General features: G+C 46.2%; 1 protein-coding gene across 6 annotated transcripts in view; it reads left to right on the top strand.

Moving 5' to 3' along the window:
* LOC129816595 (semaphorin-5B-like) overlaps positions 1 to 20,340 on the top strand; it is a 313,431-nt gene that overhangs the window by 189,269 nt on the left and 103,822 nt on the right. For all 6 annotated transcript variants that reach the window (XM_055871271.1, XM_055871269.1, XM_055871275.1 and 3 more), the window contains exons 8-9: positions 4,533 to 4,746; positions 14,708 to 14,993. In XM_055871271.1, the coding sequence (XP_055727246.1) occupies positions 4,533 to 4,746; positions 14,708 to 14,993 (500 nt within the window). The remainder of the gene's footprint in view (positions 1 to 4,532; positions 4,747 to 14,707; positions 14,994 to 20,340) is intronic.

Raw genomic sequence — 20,340 nt, 5'->3', positions numbered from 1 at the left:
CTTTCTAAATTAAATCAACCTCTTCACCCTCCTTATCAGTCAGGCCTAATTTAAATTACATTGTGAAGTAACATGCACAATTATCGCCCATTCATCCATTTGTCATTCATTCAGTGAGGAGAGAGAGATGCATTAGCACCTGGCTGGGTACCAACGTCGTACAGCACATTATCTTGGTGGGTTAAGTTGGGAAAAGATGTGAAAAAAACAGATAAAAAGGCTCTAAATACTTTTCTGTTTGTGATTTTTAAATTCTAACGAATAAGCAATATAAAATACAAACATTTATAAAAATTCAAGGAAGGAGCAGGACGATGTCGCCTCACTTCACGTTCTCAGGAAAATATGCAGTAATTCGATTTTTTATGTTTTATTTCTTACATTGTTAGCCCAGAAAATCTTAAGTGTTATTACATACAGCCGGGAGAAACTATTGGATATAAGAGCGACATCAACTTACCAACATTGCGACCAGGAATAGGACTTTCCTGAAGCGGATCCTCTGTTTGGACCTCCACCCTGGACATGCGATCTAATCCCAGAGGCCGACCCAAAACAACGTCGTCACCACAGAAGAGGCAGACGGAGGGGCCTCCTGGTCAGACGTAGAAGGCAAGCACAGCATCCACCGCTTTCGAGCATATTACTCGCCAATGTTCAGTCTCTAGACAACAAGGTGGACATTATCTCCCAAGAGAATTCTCTTCGATTATAGTCACAGCCGTGTACAGTTGAAGACGGTATTTACATACACCTTAGCCAAATACATTTAAACTCAGTTTTTCACAATTCCTGACATTTAATCAGAGTGAAAATTCCCTGTCTTAGGTCAGTTAGGATCACCACTTTGTTTTAAGAATGTGAAATGTCAGAATAATAGTAGAGAGAATGATTTATTTCAGCTTTTATTTCTTTCACCACATTCCCAGTGGGTCAGAAGTTCACATACACTCAATTAGTATTTGGTAGCATTGCCTTTAAGTTGTTTAACTCTGGTCAAACGTTTCAGGTAGCCTTCCACAAACTTCCCACAATAAGTTGGGTGAATTTTGTCCCATTCCTCCTGACAGAGCTGGTGTAACTGAGTCAGGTTTGTAGGCCTCCTTGCTCGCACCCGCTTTTTCAGTTCTGCCCACAAATTGTCTATAGGATTGAGGTCAGGGCTTTGTGATAGCCACTCCAATACCTTGACTTTGTTGTCCTTAAGCCATTTTGCCACAACTTTGGAAATATGCTTGGGGTCATTGTCCATTTGGAAGACCCATTTGCGACCACGCTTTAACTTCCTGACTGATGTCTTGAGATGTTGCTTCAAAATATCCACATAATTTTCATTCCTCATAATGCCATCTATTTTGTGAAGTGCACCATTCCCTCCTGCTGCCACCCCTGTGCTTCACAGTTGGGATGGTGTTCTTCGGCTTGCAAGCCTCCCCCTTTCACTCCAAACATAACAATGGTCATTATGGCCAAACAGTTCTATTTTTGTTTCATCAGACCAGAGGACATTTCTCCAAAAAGTACAATCTTTGTCCCCGTGTGCAGTTGCAAACCGTAGTCTGTCTTTTTTTATGGCGTTTTTTGAGCAGTGGCTTCTTCCTTGCTGAGCGTCCTTTCAGGTTATGTCGACATAGGACTCGTTTTACTGTGGATATCGATACTTTTGTACCTGTTTCCTCCAGCATCTTCACAAGATCCTTTGCTGTTGTTCTGGGATTGATTTCACTTTTCCACATCTCTAGGAGCCCGAACGCGTCTCCTTCCTGAGAGGTATGATGGCTGCGTGGTCCCATGGTGTTTATACTTGCGTACTATTGTCTGTACAGATGAACGTGGTACCTTCAGGCATTTGTAAATTGCTCCCAAGGATGAACCAGACTTGTGGAGGTCTACAATTTTTCTTGGCTAATTTCTTTTGATTTTCCCTTGATGTCAAGCAAAGAGGCACTGAGTTTGAAGGTAGGCCTATAAATACATCCACAGGTACACTTCCAATTGACTCAGGCTAATTGAAATCATTTATCAGAAGCTTCTAAAGCCATGAAATAATTTTCTGGAATTTTCCAAGCTGTTTAAAGGCACAATCAACTTAGTGTATGTAAACTTCTGACCCACTGGAATTGTGATACAGTGAATTGTAAGTGAAATAATCTGTCTGTAAACAATTGTTGTAAAAATGACTTGTGTCATGCACAAAGTAGATGTCCTGTGTAACGATTGTCTATTTCGTCCTCCTCATCGGACGAGGAGAGGCGAGAAGGGTCGGACCAATATGGAGAGTGGTTCGTGCTCATGATGATTTATTAAAACCGAAACTGAACACTGAAATACAAAACAATAAAGGAAGTGCAGAAAACCGAAACAGTACCGTGTGGTGAAAACACTAACACGGTAGACAAACGCCCACAAAACAAACGTGAAACCCCGGCTGCCTAAGTATGATTCTCAATCAGGGACAACGATTGACAGCTGCCTCTGATTGAGAATCATACCTGGCCGAACACAAAATCCCAACATAGAAAATCACACATAGACAACCCACCCAACTCACGCCCTGACCATACTAAATAAATACAAAACAAGGGAAATCAGGTCAGGAACGTGACATCCTGACCGACTTGCCAAAACTATAGTTTGTTAACAAGAAATTTGTGGAGTGGTTGAAAACGAGTTTTAATGACTACAACCTAAGTGTATGTAAACTTCCGACTTCAACTGTTTATCACCCCACATGCAGATACCTCGACGACCTTGGAAGAACTTCACTGGACTCTATGTAAACTGGAAACCATATATCCTGAGGCTGCATTTAATGTAGCTGGGGATTTTAACAAAGCTAATTTGAGAACAAGGCTACCTAAATTCTACCAGCTACCTAAATTCTACCTGTAGTACCCGCTCGAGCAAAACACTGGACCACTGCTAATCTAACTTTCGCAATGCATACAAGGCCTTCCCTCGCCCTCCCTTCGGTAAATCTGACCATGACTCCATCTTGTTGCTCCGCTCCTATAGGCAGAAACTAAAACAGGAAGCGCCCATGCTTAGCTCTATCCAACGCTGGTCTGACCAATTGGATTCCACGCTTCAAGACTACTTCGATCACGTAGACTGGGATATGTTCCGGGTAGCCTCAGACAATACATTGACGTATATGCTGACTCGGTGAGTGAGTTTATTAGGAAGTGCATTGGAGATGTTGTACCCATTGTGACTATTAAAACCTTCCCTAACCAGAAACTGTGGATTGATAGCAGCATTCGCGCAAAACTGAAAGCACGAACCACCGCATTTAATTATGGCAAGGTGACTGGAAACATGACCGAATACATATTTGATTCCCTCCACAAGGCAATCAAACAAGCAGTATAGAGACAAAGTAGAGTTGCAATTCAACGGCTCAAACACAAGACGTATGTGGCAGGGTCTACAGTCAATCGCGGATTACAAAAAGAAAACCAGCCCCATCGCTGACATCGACGTCTCACTCCCAGACAAATTAAACAACTTCTTTGCGTGCTTTGAGGACAATACAGTGCCACCGACACGGCCCGCTACCAAAGACTGTGGGCTCTCCTTCCCTGTGGCCAACGTGAGTAAAAAATTTAAACATGTTAACCCTCACAAGGCTGCCGGCCCAGACGGCATCCCTAGCTGCGTCCTCAGAGCATGCCCAGACCAGCTGGCTGGTGTGTTTACGGACATATTCAATCAATCCCTATCCCAGTCTGCTGTCCCCACATGCTTCAAGATGTCCACCGTTGTTCCTGTTCCCAGGAAAGCTAAGGTCATCATGAAGTGCTTTGAGTGACTAGCCAAGGATCATATCACCTCCACCATTCCATCCCCTTTCATTGTGTGTATAAGGTAGTCGTTATTCATTGTGTGTTTAAGGTAGTCGTTATAGATATTACTGCATTGTCGGAACTAGAAGCACAAGCATTTTGCTACACTCGCATTAACATCCACTAACCATGGGTATATGATCAATAAAATTTGATTTGATGTAAACTTAACATGATGAACAGGAATGACATTTACTCTCACAGGTGGCCAATAAGCACTAGCTGAAAGCCACGCCCTTAATAAGCCACGGCTCCTGAAAACAACCTAAGGATTACATTAAAAAAGACCCAGCTGCTAGGTCAACCTAGCATGACAGTAAAAAATACCCATCTGATGGTTACGTTAACCCATGTTTGTGTAATCCCTACGACCCTACTGGCTGGGTCAAAATAACCCATATTGGGTTGTTTTTAGAGCATCATTTTGTGTGGAATGAAGGAGTGAGGGGAAGGAAGGGGGGGGTGAAGGGAAGAGAGGGATAGAGTGATAACTGGCAGGAATAGGGGTGGGGGATGATAGAGAGTGAATGGTGAAGGGAGGCATTAAGATAAGGTCGTCTCCAGCTACATGACTGGAATGTAAACATCAAACAGCCATATGGTCTGTGAGAAGATAGTGTGTTGTTACTATCATTTTCTTGCTCTCACACGCTATATCTCTCTCTCTCCTCCCTCCCCCTCGCTCAGGTGGGGAACATGTCCAGTGTGTTGGATCGTGTGAACGGCGTGGCACGGTGCCCGTATGACCCTCGCCATAACTCCACGGCGGTGGTAACGGAGAGTGGTGAGCTGTTCGCCGCCACTGTCATAGACTTTTCGGGTCGCGACCCCGTTATCTACCGGAGCCTAGGAGGCATGCCACCCCTCCGGACTGCCCAGTACAACTCCAAGTGGCTCAACGGTAAATAACGGTTACACAAATCTCGCTGTGTGTGTGCGTTTGTAGTGTGTGTGTGTGTGTGTGTGTTGACACCACCCGCACTGCCCACCATGTGTTTGTATTAGTTAATTTGGTAAAGTAAATTAAAGTTAATTGCATAGGAGCTAAGATCTTTGTTAGAGGCCCAGTGCTTCCTGATTGTTAATGGCTTGGTGCAGTCTGTTATCAACCATGTTTCAGGCTATCAACCATGTTTCTCAGGGACACCATTTCTACTATTTCCTAGTATCCAAGTAAAAAAACATGGTAATTTGACCACCCCACAAAATAAAGTATACGATTTGAGTGTAATCCACCTAGGTCCGGTATTGTGGACAGTATGAGCTGGTATTGGCTGGTACTATAGAAAAGCTAAGTTAGATAAACCTCCAGCAACAGCCCCAACAGTCCTAGCTAGGTGTCTGTAATCTTTCTGTTGCTGACACCAGGCCTTTTTACTGAATGCACCTCACAAATACATCCTGACTCCAGCAGAAAAAAGACAAACCTTTCCGAAACTGTGATTATTATCTGCAGTAATTCAAACACAGCAACCATATTTAGTTCTAGGCTCCATAGAGTAGGAGGAGAAAAGAGGAGGAGAAAATAGGAGGGAGAAGAAAGGGAGAGAGAGGAAGGGTGAGGGGGTAGAGGTGTGCACTAGAGCCCTGCACGCACAGGCATGAATTTTAAGCTCAAGCCGTGCAAATGCCCACAACGTTCAGGCCCTAACCTACCCAGACTCGATTGCTTCTGCCAAATTTGGGCTTTACCATATTGGGCTTTACAGTCATTTACAAAAATCTATTTAAAATTACCCCCAAAAATTATAAGCGATAAGTAAGGATCTTTCAAAAGCCCGAAATCAGAAATAACTTCCTCTGTTAGTAAATCCATTAGCCCCCTCTGTGCAGCTAGCTCAGCTCGCTCTGAGTCTGTTAGTGTCCATGGCGACGACTCCACTTGGACTGCTCTGCTCAATGAAGAGACATGAGAGAGCAGTTAGCTGTTAGCTAGTTTTCATCACTATAAACTCTGACAAAACTCAAGGAACATGATTATTTTCTGTGAAATATTCTCCCCTGTCTTATATTTGACGAGGTTGAAGCATTTCTGACACCATGTTGTGATCTTAGTCAGATATGACTGTACTGTGCAGCAGAGCACGAGCAAATGGCTCAGCTTCAAATTGTTAGTGATCAATGTAGTGATACCCGAGCCCTGCCCGTACCTTAGTTATTGATGAAAAAACAGGCCCTACCCAGCCCTAACCCGGTGTGTTGTGGTCGGGTAGGAGAGCTCTAGTTTAAACTACAGGGGTAGACCAGGAGAGAGGCGAAGAAGGCAGAGAGACTCAGGAGTCAATATATGGTGTAAGAGGGAGAAGGAAGGAGGAGACAGTAGAGGAGGAGAGGGAAGGAGGCCAGGCTACAGTAGTTCAGTAGTACAGTAGTAGTAGGCCAGGCAGAGGAAAGAAGAGGAGATAAACTCAGTAGTATGTGAGCTGAGCGGAGCTGTAGTAAGGCAAGGAGCAGAGCAAGGAGCAGAGCATGGTACAGAGCATGGAGCAGAGCAAGGAGCAGAGCATGGTACAGAGCAAGGAGCAGAGCATGGTACAGAGCTAGGAGCAGAGCATGGAGCAGAGCAAGGAGCAGAGCATGGAGCAGAGCATGGTACAGAGCAAGGAGCAGAGCAAGGAGCAGAGCAAGGAGCAGAGCATGGAACAGAGCATGGAGCAGAGCATGGAGCAGAGCATGGTACAGAGCAAGGAGCAGAGCAAGGAGCAGAGCAAGGAGCAGAGCAAAATACAGAGCATGGAGCAGAGCATGGAGCAGAGCAAGGAGCAGAGCAAGGAGCAGAGCAAGGAGCAGAGCATGGAGCAGAGCGAGGTATGGAGCAGAGCATGAAGCAGAGCAAGGAGCAGAGCAAGGTACAGAGCATGGAGCAGAGCAAGGAGCAGAGCATGAAGCAGAGCAAGGAGCAGAGCAAGGAGCAGAGCATGGAGCAGAGCAAGGAGCAGAGCAAGGAGCAGAGCAAGGTACAGAGCATGGAGCAGAGCATGGAGCAGAGCATGAAGCAGAGCAAGGTACAGAGCATGGAGCAGAGCATGGAGCAGAGCAAGGAGCAGAGCATGAAGCAGAGCAAGGAGCAGAGCAAGGTACAGAGCAAGGAGCAGAGCAAGGAGCAGAGCATGGAGCAGAGCAAGGAGCAGAGCATGGTACAGAGCAAGGAGCAGAGCATGGTACAGAGCAAGGAGCAGAGCATGGAGCAGAGCAAGGAGCAGAGCATGGAGCAGAGCATGGAGCAGAGCATGGAGCAGAGCATGGTACAGAGCAAGGAGCAGAGCAAGGAGCAGAGCAAGGAGCAGAGCAAGGAGCAGAGCAAAATACAGAGCATGGAGCAGAGCATGGAGCAGAGCAAGGAGCAGAGCAAGGAGCAGAGCAAGGAGCAGAGCAAGGAGCAGAGCGAGGTATGGAGCAGAACATGAAGCAGAGCAAGGAGCAGAGCAAGGTACAGAGCATGGAGCAGAGCAAGGAGCAGAGCATGAAGCAGAGCAAGGAGCAGAGCAAGGAGCAGAGCATGGAGCAGAGCAAGGAGCAGAGCAAGGAGCAGAGCAAGGTACAGAGCATGGAGCAGAGCATGGAGCAGAGCATGAAGCAGAGCAAGGTACAGAGCATGGAGCAGAGCATGGAGCAGAGCAAGGAGCAGAGCATGAAGCAGAGCAAGGAGCAGAGCAAGGTACAGAGCAAGGAGCAGAGCAAGGAGCAGAGCATGGAGCAGAGCAAGGAGCAGAGCAAGGTACAGAGCATGGAGCAGAGCAAGGTACAGAGCAAGGAGCAGAGCATGGAGCAGAGCATGGAGCAGAGCAAGGAGCAGAGCAAGGAGCAGAGCAAGGTACAGAGCATGGAGCAGAGCAAGGAGCAGAGCAAGGAGCAGAGCAAGGTACAGAGCATGGAGCAGAGCAAGGAGCAGAGCAAGGAGCAGAGCAAGGTACAGAGCATGGAGCAGAGCAAGGTACAGAGCAAGGAGCAGAGCATGGAGCAGAGCATGGAGCAGAGCAAGGAGCAGAGCAAGGAGCAGAGCAAGGTACAGAGCATGGAGCAGAGCGAGGTACAGAGCAAGGAGCAGAGCATGGAGCAGAGCATGGAGCAGAGCAAGGAGCAGAGCAAGGAGCAGAGCAAGGTACAGAGCATGGAGCAGAGCGAGGTATGGAGCAAGGAGCAGAGCAAGGAGCAGAGCAAGGTACAGAGCAAGGAGCAGAGCAAGGAGCAGAGCATGGAGCAGAGCAAGGAGCAGAGCAAGGAGCAGAGCAAGGTACAGAGCATGGAGCAGAGCAAGGTACAGAGCATGGAGCAGAGCATGGAGCAGAGCAAGGAGCAGAGCAAGGAGCAGAGCAAGGTACAGAGCATGGAGCAGAGCAAGGTACAGAGCAAGGAGCAGAGCATGAAGCAGAGCATGGAGCAGAGCATGCTAAGTTTGACTGGAGCACGGAGCGAGTTTCCCAAAGACTGGAGCATCGGCCTTCTTGCCTGCTACAAGTTTGCTCCTGTAGCGTTCCAAGTAGTGCTCACTTCATGGGCTCAGGGCATTCCTGCCACGACTGGCACTTGTAGTCTACTAGCATGCTGCTATAGCCCCTTGCTTTAGCTACTGTCATGGAGTTGGCTAAATATTTTCAGAAAAAAACTTGTAAAACTTACAAGTAGTGTGAAGTAGGTAGGGTGAAGTAGTGTGTCCACAACTAAAGAAACATTGTGAAATCTAAAAAGACAAGTATCCCGAAAGCATGATAGTGTACTTACTATGTGCACATGCTAACAGAAAGGAACGAGGTGGTTATTTATAAACAAAAAATCTGAATTCTTGCATTTTCGTTCTATTATCTATACAAAAGGTTATCATGGATTTTGGCCCAATAGGCCTGGCATATTACCTCTTTACATTTTGAAAGGGTTATTTTGCTTATAAAGCTTTAGGCCTACCTATCAAAGAAAACAAACAACTCCGCGTCCCTGCCCAGCCTGGCAAGAGTGGCCCGAAGGGTGTTTAGTATCTCCAGTGGCTCTGCGAGCACGTTGAGGGTATTCTCTGCTGCTGCCCTCATCGCATGATCCTGAAGCCACAAACTCTGGCTAAACTCGTCTTTCCGAAAATGAATTCAAAGGCACTGAGCCTAATAAGGCATTTTTCACTTAATTTGTATTTAATTCCAAGTAAGTGCAGCCTATATATGCAATTTATAAACTATAATGATTTAATACAACAAAATGTTTAAAATCTGAGTGCTTAATGTCCCTGCCAGCCTAGCAAATGCTTCACAATGTATTTCTTTGTCGGCTATAGCCTTGAAATAATTGAAATAATATAGCCTAAATAATTTATAATGAATTCACTTAGACTCCCTGTCTGACTCCTGACCTATTTAGAGTGTTTATATGCTGTTTAATATGACATGAAGCCTATTTGAATGATGTGCACTTCTTATATTCACCTTTTCATGTTGTTTATTAAAGTACTTTTCATCCAAATCATATGGTTTGGTTTCAATACTTCAAAACCAAATGGTAGGTCCAGGTAGTCACTAAATAGTTGGGTGTTGATTACATTGTGATTTTAATGAATGGAGCGAATTTGGAGCGGCAGAGAGAGGAGCTTTTTTAGCCTGAGTGGTTGGAAAGGACATGGAGCGACTGATCATGAGCGATGGCGGGATTTCAGACCGCTCAACTCCACTCACATGCTCTGTTCAGTAGGGAGAGACAGTGGAAGAAAGGGGCTGAGAGGAAAGGTAGGGGGCAGAAATATACAGGCCAGGCAGAGGAGAGGAGATAGACTCGGGAGGCAGTGAGTGGTATAATTATTCCCCGTGGCAGGGAGAGGGTGAAATTACAGCACGCTGCATGCTTCATGCCACGCAGGGCTACGTGTGTGTGTGGGAGGTGGGCTTTACCACAGGAGGGGGCGAGTGAGGGAGCAAGCGAGGGAGGGAGGAAGGAAGGAGAGGAGTGGAGCGGCGAAGAGAGTGCTGTGCTCATCAGCATAATCACAGCTGGTTGCAGATAGACAGACAGACAGAGAGACACCACCTTGCCTTTCCATTCCCTCAGCCCTTCTGAAATACACACATCCTCTTGGGGCAAAGCCCACTTTGCTGTGCAGACTCTCCTTCCAGAGTCTAGAGCTGGATCGGGCGGGATCAGAGGAGACGGAGTGAGAATTCAAATCTAATTTCTAGTCATGAGCCTAGGCAACACACACAGGCAGGCAATAATCTCTCTCTCTCTTTCTCTCTCTCTCCCTCCTCCTCCTCCTCCCCATGGTCAGTCACGTGGCTGTGTGTGAGTTCCACCCCCCGCAGGCCTCAATCAGTCTGTGTGGAGATTGAACAATCTGTTTACTTTCGGCAGGGAAGTGGAAAAATGCTATTTGTTGGATTGACTCCCACAAATGACACGCAGCCTAAACATGGAGTATTAGCTCATTCATATGCCACCTCTGACCGCCACAGGGCTGTGTGTGTGTGTGTGTGTGTGTGTGTGTGTGTGTGTGTGTGTGTGTGTGTGTGTGTGTGTGTGTGTGTGTGTGTGTGTGTGTGTGTGTGTGTGTGTGTGTGTGTGTGTGTGTGTGTGTGTGTGTGTGTGTGTGTGTGTGACAGCCGTGGGGAAGCAGCAGTTAATCTACGCTAATGCCTGTTTCCATAGCTTCTCTTTCCGTGGTAATTATCTAGGACCCGACAGGAGGTCTGGTGATACAGTACACACGCATACACACACACACACACAAATCCATCATGTACATGGCTGTTAACTGACCTGGAAAATCTAGTACTCTATTACAAAGTTCCATGCAGAGCAGGTGAGGGATGTGATGGTAGATTTGTCAAAATAGTTTTTCAGAAATGAATTACAGGTTTTTACATGGATTACATTACATGTGATTATTCACAGGCAAAGCTATGGGTTCTTACATTGTCTCTTCTCCCATTAAGTTTAGACTAGAGATAATGATGGAACAGTTTGATATAGCTAACTATAGGATAAGAATAATGGGACAGTGGATGAATATTCAGCTGACAAGGGAATGTAAATTGTCAAAGACTCCAGCCACCCAAGTCACAGTCCGTTCTCTCTGCTACCACACGGCAAGTGGTACCGGAGCACCAAGTCTGGGACCAGAATTCTCCTGAACAGCTTCTACCCCAAAGCCATAAGACTGCTGAACAGTTAATTAAACGTCTATCCAGACTTACTGCTTTTCACCCCCTACCTACATTCACATAGTACTTCAATCAATCAATCACCTAACCAAACCCACATTCACATAGTACTTCAATCAATCAATCACCTAACCAAACCTACATTCACATATTACCTCAATAAATCACCTAACCAAACCTACATTCACATATTACCTCAATAAATCACCTAACCAAACCTACATTCACATATTACCTCAATCAATCACCTAACCAAACCTACATTCACATATTACCTCAATCAATCACCTAACCAAACCTACATTCACATATTACCTCAATCAATCACCTAACCAAACCTACATTCACATATTACCTCAATAAATCACCTAACCAAACCTACATTCACATATTACCTCAATCAATCACCTAACCAAACCTACATTCACATATTACCTCAATCAATCACCTAACCAAACCTACATTCACATATTACCTCAATCAATCACCTAACCAAACCTACATTCACATATTACCTCAATCAATCACCTAACCAAACCTACATTCACATATTACCTCAATCAATCACCTAACCAAACCTACATTCACATATTACCTCAATCAATCCCCTAACCAAACCTACATTCACATATTACCTCAATCAATCACCCCAACTACCTCGTGCCCCAGTACACTGACTCAGTACCAGTACTCCTTGTATATATCCTGTATATAGACTTGTTATTGTTATTTTATTGTGCTATTTGATTTGATCTATTTGTAAATGTATTTACTGTTTAACTACATTGTTGAGAAAGGGCTTGTCAGGAAACATTTCACAGTAAAGTCCACACTTGTTTGATTTGAGATTTTACCGAACATAGTGCTAGTTGGTAATCCAGTCAATCTCAACCATTTCACACATTCCTATTGGCTGTGGCCAGTCACTACCTGCAGTTGGTTTTTATCAGTGTTCTGAAATGGAATTACGAGTCCTGTTATTGCTCCTGATGTCGTTTCCATTCCTGCCGGTTGCTTGCATTCTCCTATAATCTCATTCGCTTAAACGGTAGTGCTGGCCCCTGGGGCATTTACCGTCATGGCTGTTTGCAGGTTAGTATCTCCACTCTCCACTCTCCACTCTGAATCCACGCAGTGTGTGTGTGTGTGTGTGTGTGTGTGTGTGTGTGTGTGTGTGTGTGTGTGTGTGACATCACTGAGAATTTACGGTCCCAGAGAGAAAGCAGAACTGACAGCCATATTTTGTTGTTTTCACCAGCTCACTGACTCTCTAGTAATGGGTAATTCTACGTTATAACTCTACCGGAGAGTACGATCCTACTTGTTATCACACCTGGCTTCAAATAGTACTCCAAATCTTTCACAGGCTTTTGCTTGAGCCTGCCTGAAGGTTTTGAACCCAGGTGTGCTGCTAATGTGTTCCGTTGTGGTGTCAAGACTAAACAGTGCCTGTGTTTATAGCAACCGTGACAAGGTTTGAGCGTCCATGTTGCCAAATGGTGTTTCTGACCACCAAGTCAAAGTGGAAGGAATGATGAAGTCATGGTCTCTATTGATTTATTTCCCCCCAGTCGAGTGCGTTAGACTCATGTCTTTACCATGTATATCCAGATTGATCAACTGTCCTGGTATTTACAGAGGGAGGAATGAATGTATTGTACATTTTACAGGATGACTATTACTAATGAATATACAGTATGTCTCACAGGATGAGTAATATCTTTATTATCAACATGACTGTACACGTTTATTCATCAGTATTGGCTACCAGTATAGACTACCATGACATTGAGAATCATCACCTGTGGCTTCATGGAGTCTAATGCTCTCTCTGACTTTGTCTCCCTTTCCCTCTCTGCTTTGTCTCTTCTCCTCTCCTGTTCTCTCCTCCTCTTCCACTCCTCTCTTCCTGTCCTCTCCTCATCTTCCACTCCTCTCTTCCTGTCCTCTCCTCCTCATCCACTCCTCTCTTCCTGTCCTCCCCTTATCTTCCACTCCTCTCTTCCTGTCCTCTCCTCCTCATCCACTCCTCTCTTCCTGTCCTCTCCTCCTCTTCCACTCCTCTCTTCCTGTCTTCTCCTCTCCTCTTCCACTCCTCTCTTCCTGTCCTCTCCTGTCCTTTTCCACTCCTCTCTTCCTGTCCTCTCCTCCTCTTCCACTCCTCTCGTCCTGTCCTCCCCTTATCTTCCACTCATCTCTTCCTGTCCTCTCCTCCTCATCCATTTCTCTCTTATTGTCTTCTCCTCTCCTCTTCCACTGCTCTCTTACTGTCTTTTCCTCTCCTCTTCCACTCCTCTCTTCCTGCCCTCTCCTCCTCATCCACTCCTCTCGTCCTGTGCTTCCCTTATCTTCCACTCCTCTCTTCCTCTTCCACTCCTCTCTTCCTGTCCTCTCCTCCTCATCCACTTCTCTCTTACTGTCTTCTCCTCTCCTCTTCCACTCCTCTTACTGTCTTTTCCTCTCCTCTTCCACTCCTATCTTCCTGTCCTCTCCTCCTCATCCACTCCTCTCTTCCTGTCCTCTCCTCCTCATCCACTCCTCTCGTCCTGTGCTTCCCTTATCTTTCACTCCTCTCTTCCTGTCCTCTCCTCCTCATCCACTCCTCTCTTCCTGTCCTCTCCTCCTCATCCACTTCTCTCTTACTGTCTTCTCCTCTCCTCTTCCACTCCTCTCTTCCTGTCCTCTCCTCCTCATCCACTCCTCTCTTCCTGTCCTCTCCTCCTCATCCACTCCTCTCTTACTGTCTTCTCCTCTCCTCTTCCACTCCTCTCTTCCTGTCCTCTCCTCCTCATCCACTTCTCTCTTACTGTCTTCTCCTCTCCTCTTCCACTCCTCTCTTCCTGTCCTCTCCTCCTCATCCACTCCTCTCTTCCTGTCCTCTCCTCCTCATCCACTTCTCTCTTACTGTCTTCTCCTGTCCTTTTCCACTCCTCTCTTCCTGTCCTCTCCTCCTCATCCACTCCTCTCGTCCTGTCCTTCCCTTATCTTCCACTCCTCTCTTACTGTCTTCTCCTCTCCTCATCCACTCCTCTCGTCCTGTCCTTCCCTTATCTTCCACTCCTCTCTTCCTGTCCTCTCCTCCTCATCCACTCCTCTCTTCCTGTCCTCTCCTGTCCTTTTCCACTCCTCTCTTCCTGTCCTCTCCTCCTCATCCACTCCTCTCTTACTGTCTTCTCCTCTCCTCATCCACTCCTCCCGTCCTGTCCTTCCCTTATCATCCACTCCTCTCTTACTGTCTTCTTCTCTCCTCTTTCACTCCTCTCTTCCTGCCCTCCACTCTCCTCTTCCACTCCTCTCGTCCTGTCCTCCCCTTATCATCCACTCCTCTCTTACTGTCTTCTCCTCTCCTCTTCCACTCCTCTCTTCCTGTCCTCTCCTCCTCATCCACTCCTCTCTTACTGTCTTATTCTCTCCTTTTTCACTCCTCTCTTACTGTCTTCTCCTCTCCTCTTCCACTCCTCTCTTCCTGTCCTCTCCTCATCCACTCCTCTCGTCCTGTCCTCCCCTTATCTTCCACTCCTCTCTTCCTGTCCTCTCCTCCTCATCCAATGCTCTCTTACTTTCTTCTTCTCTCCTCTTTCACTCCTCTCTTCCTGCCCTCTACTCTCCTCTTCCACTCCTCTCTTCCTGCCCTCTACTCTCCTCTTCCACTCCTCTCTTCCTGCCCTCTACTCTCCTCTTCCACTCCCCTCTTCCTGCCCTCCACTCTCCTCTTCTCTTCTTCAGAACCCCATTTCATCTCAGCGTACGATGTGGGTCTCTTCACCTTTTTCTTTCTGCGTGAGAACGCCGTGGAACACGACTGTGGGAAGACTGTCTACTCACGGGTGGCCCGAGTCTGTAAGAACGACATCGGGGGACGGTTCCTACTGGAGGACACCTGGACCACCTTCATGAAGGCCAGGCTGAACTGCTCGCGCTCAGGAGAGATCCCCTTCTACTATAACGAGCTGCAGAGCACCTTCTATCTGCCTGAACAAGACCTCATCTATGGGATATTCACCACCAACGTGTAAGTGATGAGTGATAGTCTTTCTAGGCAAGACACAAACACACACTCAGGTAAACACGTATACACAGCAAATTCACCAGTTTTAAAAAACAAACAAAATGAACACTGAAATTGTTAAATCAACACTGAAAGAGTTGAGTCTGTGGACCCATGTAGAGAATGGAACAGTGTTAAATTAACACACTCATTAGTTTTAAACCTTTTTCAAATATTTCCCAGAGTGCCTTGCCTCCGAGAGTTACCACCCATGACTGTATTTGTTAGTGACAGAGACATGATTGTTGCATTCATCCATTTTCAGTCCTATGGACTTCACCAACTCCCAGGAGGCAGTAGGCTACTTTCTATCACTGTACCAGGACAGGACAGAGAAGGAGCGAGTACATTCCAACTGTGTGTGTGTTTGTGTGTATCCCTCCCTCTTTCCCATCCTTTGTCTCAGTCCCTGTCTGTCTCTCAGTCCCCCAGTTCCTCCCTAAAACTCTTCCCCCCGTAGGGAGATATGGTAATGCAATCACAGGAAACACTGTCTCCATCTGTCTGTGTTAAATTGAACATGGTCAAACAACTCCCAGGAGTTTGAACTGTAAAACATAACAGAGGGAGTGAGAGAGAGGGAGAGAGGGAGGGAGGGAGAGAGAGGGAGGGAGAGAGAGAGGGAGGGAGAGAGAGAGGGAGGGAGAGAGAGAGGCAGGGGTAGAGGAGAGGCAGGGGAGGGAGAGAGGGAGATATATATATGCTGTTCTCCATCTGCCTTTGCTGGAGATCTGCTCTTTTAAATAGGTCATTCAGTAGCAGACAGGGTTTGCATTCATTCTCTCGTCAGAGTAGTGATCTTAAGACCCCAGAGCTGAGGTGTTTTATTAACTGTAGACCTTACTGGTATCCCTCCCTCCCTCCCTCCCTCCCTCCCTCCCTCCCTCCCTCTGTCAGGGCTGCTGAGTGGGGCTTTGCTGTTTCTCACATTGAAATGGGGCTGTCACTTGCTAATGATAATAATCCAGGTGATTTCTCTGCTTTACACAATCCATTCCAATGGCTTTCTCCATATGTAGTAAACTTTGTGAATGAGCAGCTGGATGCTGCTGCAGGTGTGTATCATATATGAAGCTGATTGGCTTCTGATTTGACATGTCTCCTGGGTAACCTGGTAACCATGGTGTCCTGGCGTGTGTGTGCAGCCATCTGAAGCGTGACCGATATTTTTGGCTGACTTTCCATATTTTTTCCTTATAAGTGTACTTCTTTCATCACCTCAATATAATAATGTCAAATGTACCTTGAAATGAGCTCCAAATTCCGTGGAGCATATTGGATATGCCTAGAATAAGATGTACCTATAGGATCGGTCAGATCATTCGTTTTTACAGTAAGAAAAGTATTATTTTACCAAAAATACTACTTACAGGCAGCTTGTTTATACCATGTACACACAACAGTAACCTTTTGTACTGTATTGCAACATTGCTGCTGCTGTTTTATTGCTACCTGACTGTCTCCTGAAAGTGACTGTATCAGAACATAGCACTGTAGCTCACGTATTGCATTGAAATGCAGTAAAGAATTGTTATGGATAATCCTAGCCATAGTTCAATTTCTGCTCCTTCCCTGCCTGTCGTACGGTAAAGGGGATTTTGAGTGGGCTTCTTTTTTTTCTTTTTCGATGCAGCTATTCACTGAGGTTGAAACACATTGGACCGGTCTAAATGCTAGAGGCGTTACTACAGACCCGGGTTCATTCCCGGGCTGTGCCACAACCGGCCATGGCCAGGAGTACCATAGGATGGCGCACAATTTGCCCAGCGTCGTCGTGGTTAGGGGAGGGTTTGGCCGGGGGCTTTACTTGGCTCATCGCGCACTAGCGACTCCTTGTGGCGGGCCGTGTGCCTGCAGGCTGACCCCGGTCGCCGGTTGAATGGTGTTTCCGCCGACATATTGGTGCGGGTGGCTTCCGGGTTAGGTGGGAGGGTGTTAAGGAAAACCCAGATATGTTTGACTTAGTTATAGTGAAACATGTAAATTCTGGTCTTCATTTTGACAGTTCATTGCAAAAGTGATATGCACTGAGTGTACAAAACATTAGGAACACCTTGACATAGCCTGACAAGTCGAATCCAGGTGAAAACGATGATCCCTTATTGATGTCACCTGTTAAATCCACTTCAATCAGTGTAGATGAAGGGGAGGAGACAGGTTAAAGGAGGATGTTTTAACCTTGAGACAATTGAGACATGGATTGTGTATGTGAGCCATTGAGAGGGTGAATGGGCAAGACAAAAGATTTTAGTGCCTTTGAACAGGATATGGTAGTAGGTGCCAGGCGCACCGGTTTGTGTCAAGAACTGTAACGCTGCTAGGTTTTTCACACTTAGCAGTTTCCTGTGTGTATCAAGAATAGTCCACCTCCCAAAGGATATCCAGCTAACTTGACACAACTGTGGGAAGCATTGGAGTCAACATGGACCAGCATCCCTGTGGAACACTTTGGACACCTTGTGCCCCGACGGATTGAGGCTGTTCTGAGAGCAAAAGGGGATAAACTCAATATTAGGAAGGTTAATGTTTGGTAACTTTTTACCCCTAGCGGTTCAACTCCACCATTGAAATGGTGATGTAGAGGCACCTTGAGAAGGTTCCTCTGTCATCTCAAGGAAGGGGTTCGTTATGAAATACACTCCCTTCTAGATGTGCTGGGTGGTACCACCTCAAGGAAGGGGTTCAGTATGAAGTACACTCCCTTCTAGATGTGCTGGGTGGTACCACCTCAAGGAAGGGGTTCAGTATGAAATACACTCCCTTCTAGATGTGCTGGGTGGTACCACCTCAATGAAGGGGTTCAGTATGAAATACACTCCCTTCTAGATGTGCTGGGTGGTACCACCTCAAGGAAGGGGTTCAGTATGAAGTACACTCCCTTCTAGATGTGCTGGGTGGTACCACCTCAAGGAAGGGGTTCAGTATGAAATACACTCCCTTCTAGATGTGCTGGGTGGTACCACCTCAATGAAGGGGTTCAGTATGAAGTACACTCCCTTCTAGATGTGCTGGGTGGTACCACCTCAAGGAAGGGGTTCAGTATGAAGTACACTCCCTTCTAGATGTGCTGGGTGGTACCACCTCAAGGAAGGGGTTCAGTATGAAGTACACTCCCTTCTAGATGTGCTGGGTGGTACCACCTCAAGGAAGGGGTTCAGTATGAAATACACTCCCTTCTAGATGTGCTGGGTGGTACCACCTCAAGGAAGGGGTTCAGTATGAAATACACTCCCTTCTAGATGTGCTGGGTGGTACCACCTCAAGGAAGGGGTTCAGTATGAAATACACTCCCTTCTAGATGTGCTGGGTGGTACCACCTCAAGGAAGGGGTTCAGTATGAAATACACTCCCTTCTAGATGTGCTGGGTGGTACCACCTCAAGGAAGGGGTTCAGTATGAAGTACACTCCCTTCTAGATGTGCTGGGTGGTACCACCTCAAGGAAGGGGTTCAGTATGAAGTACACCCCCTTCTAGATGTGCTGGGTGGTACCACCTCAAGGAAGGGGTTCAGTATGAAATACACTCCCTTCTAGATGTGCTGGGTGGTACCACCTCAAGGAAGGGGTTCAGTATGAAATACACTCCCTTCTAGATGTGCTGGGTGGTACCACCTCAATGAAGGGGTAAAGTATGAAGTACACTCCCTTCTAGATGTGCTGGGTGGTACCACCTCAATGAAGGGGTAAAGTATGAAATACACTCCCTTCTAGATGTGCTGGGTGGTACCACCTCAATGAAGGGGTTCAGTATGAAGTACACTCCCTTCTAGATGTGCTGGGTGGTACCACCTCAATGAAGGGGTTCAGTATGAAGTACACTCCCTTCTAGATGTGCTGGGTGGTACCACCTCAAGGAAGGGGTTCAGTATGAAATACACTCCCTTCTAGATGTGCTGGGTGGTACCACCTCAGGGAAGGGGTTCAGTATGAAATACACTCCCTTCTAGATGTGCTGGGTGGTACCACCTCAAGGAAGGGGTTCAGTATGAAATACACTCCCTTCTAGATGTGCTGGGTGGTACCACCTCAAGGAAGGGGTTCAGTATGAAATACACTCCCTTCTAGATGTGCTGGGTGGTACCACCTCAAGGAAGGGGTTCAGTATGAAATACACTCCCTTCTAGATGTGCTGGGTGGTACCACCTCAAGGAAGGGGTTCAGTTTGAAGTACACCCCCTTCTAGATGTGCTGGGTGGTACCACCTCAAGGAAGGGGTTCAGTATGACATAACCTCCCTTCTAGGTGTGCTGGGTGGTACCACCTCAAGGAAGGGTTTCGTTATGAAATACACTCCCTTCTAGATGTGCTGGGTGGTAACACCTCAAGGAAGGGGTTCAGTATGAAATACACTCCCTTCTAGATGTGCTGGGTGGTACCACCTCAAGGAAGGGGTTCAGTATGAAATACACTCCCTTCTAGATGTGCTGGGTGGTACCACCTCAAGGAAGGGGTTCAGTATGACGTACACCCCCTTCTAGATGTGCTGGGTGGTACCACCTCAAGGAAGGGGTTCAGTATGAAGTACACTCCCTTCTAGATGTGCTGGGTGGTAACACCTCAAGGAAGGGGTTCAGTATGAAGTACACTCCCTTATAGATGTGCTGGGTGGTACCACCTCAAGGAAGGGGTTCAGTATGAAGTACACTCCCTTCTAGATGTGCTGGGTGGTACCACCTCAAGTCTCAACATAAAAGCAGGTGACAGCGTGCTTTATTTGGCAATGGCCTTGGTAAGTGGAGTTTACCAATACATTTTGCATGATGCTTCCTTGACTAAATTCAAAAGGCAGTTAGGCACATTTCTGCATATGACATAATTCAAAGTTTTTGATTACCGTTTCAAACACATCTATGTGTTTTTATGAAGAAAACTAAATGTAGGCTATTAGGATTATATGGTTATATTCGTAGCTACATCCATCGTTACAAGAAATGTCAAGTCATTGTATTTTTCCCCAACTGCTATGACTGATTGGTGGTGCAGTATGCTAAGACAGTTGGCTCATATTTGTGAGTTCTAATACCACATTGGGCAGATATATATATATGTAGATTTTCAAATCCTTTATTTACAATATTTATCCCCTAGCACACACTTGTAATTCTGAAAAGTGAAAGCATGCCTGTGAGAGGGGACGCCCTGGTATTAGTTGTAGGTTTTTATACACTACCCAAGACCAATCTGTGAGTTAATTTGACCATTGGAAAAAGAGCTACTATGTAAATACTGCAATGCGGGTTGGATTGAATTGAGCCCCGAATCAAAAAAATTTAAGGTGATGATTGCGCTTTTCTTCCCAACACAATAGCGC

This window comes from Salvelinus fontinalis, chromosome 19 (assembly GCF_029448725.1).
Source record: "Salvelinus fontinalis isolate EN_2023a chromosome 19, ASM2944872v1, whole genome shotgun sequence".
In the NCBI taxonomy this organism is placed as follows: Eukaryota; Metazoa; Chordata; class Actinopteri; order Salmoniformes; family Salmonidae; genus Salvelinus; species Salvelinus fontinalis.
The sequence above is the reverse complement of the archived record's forward strand: the minus strand, read 5'-3'. Positions and strand labels throughout refer to the sequence as shown.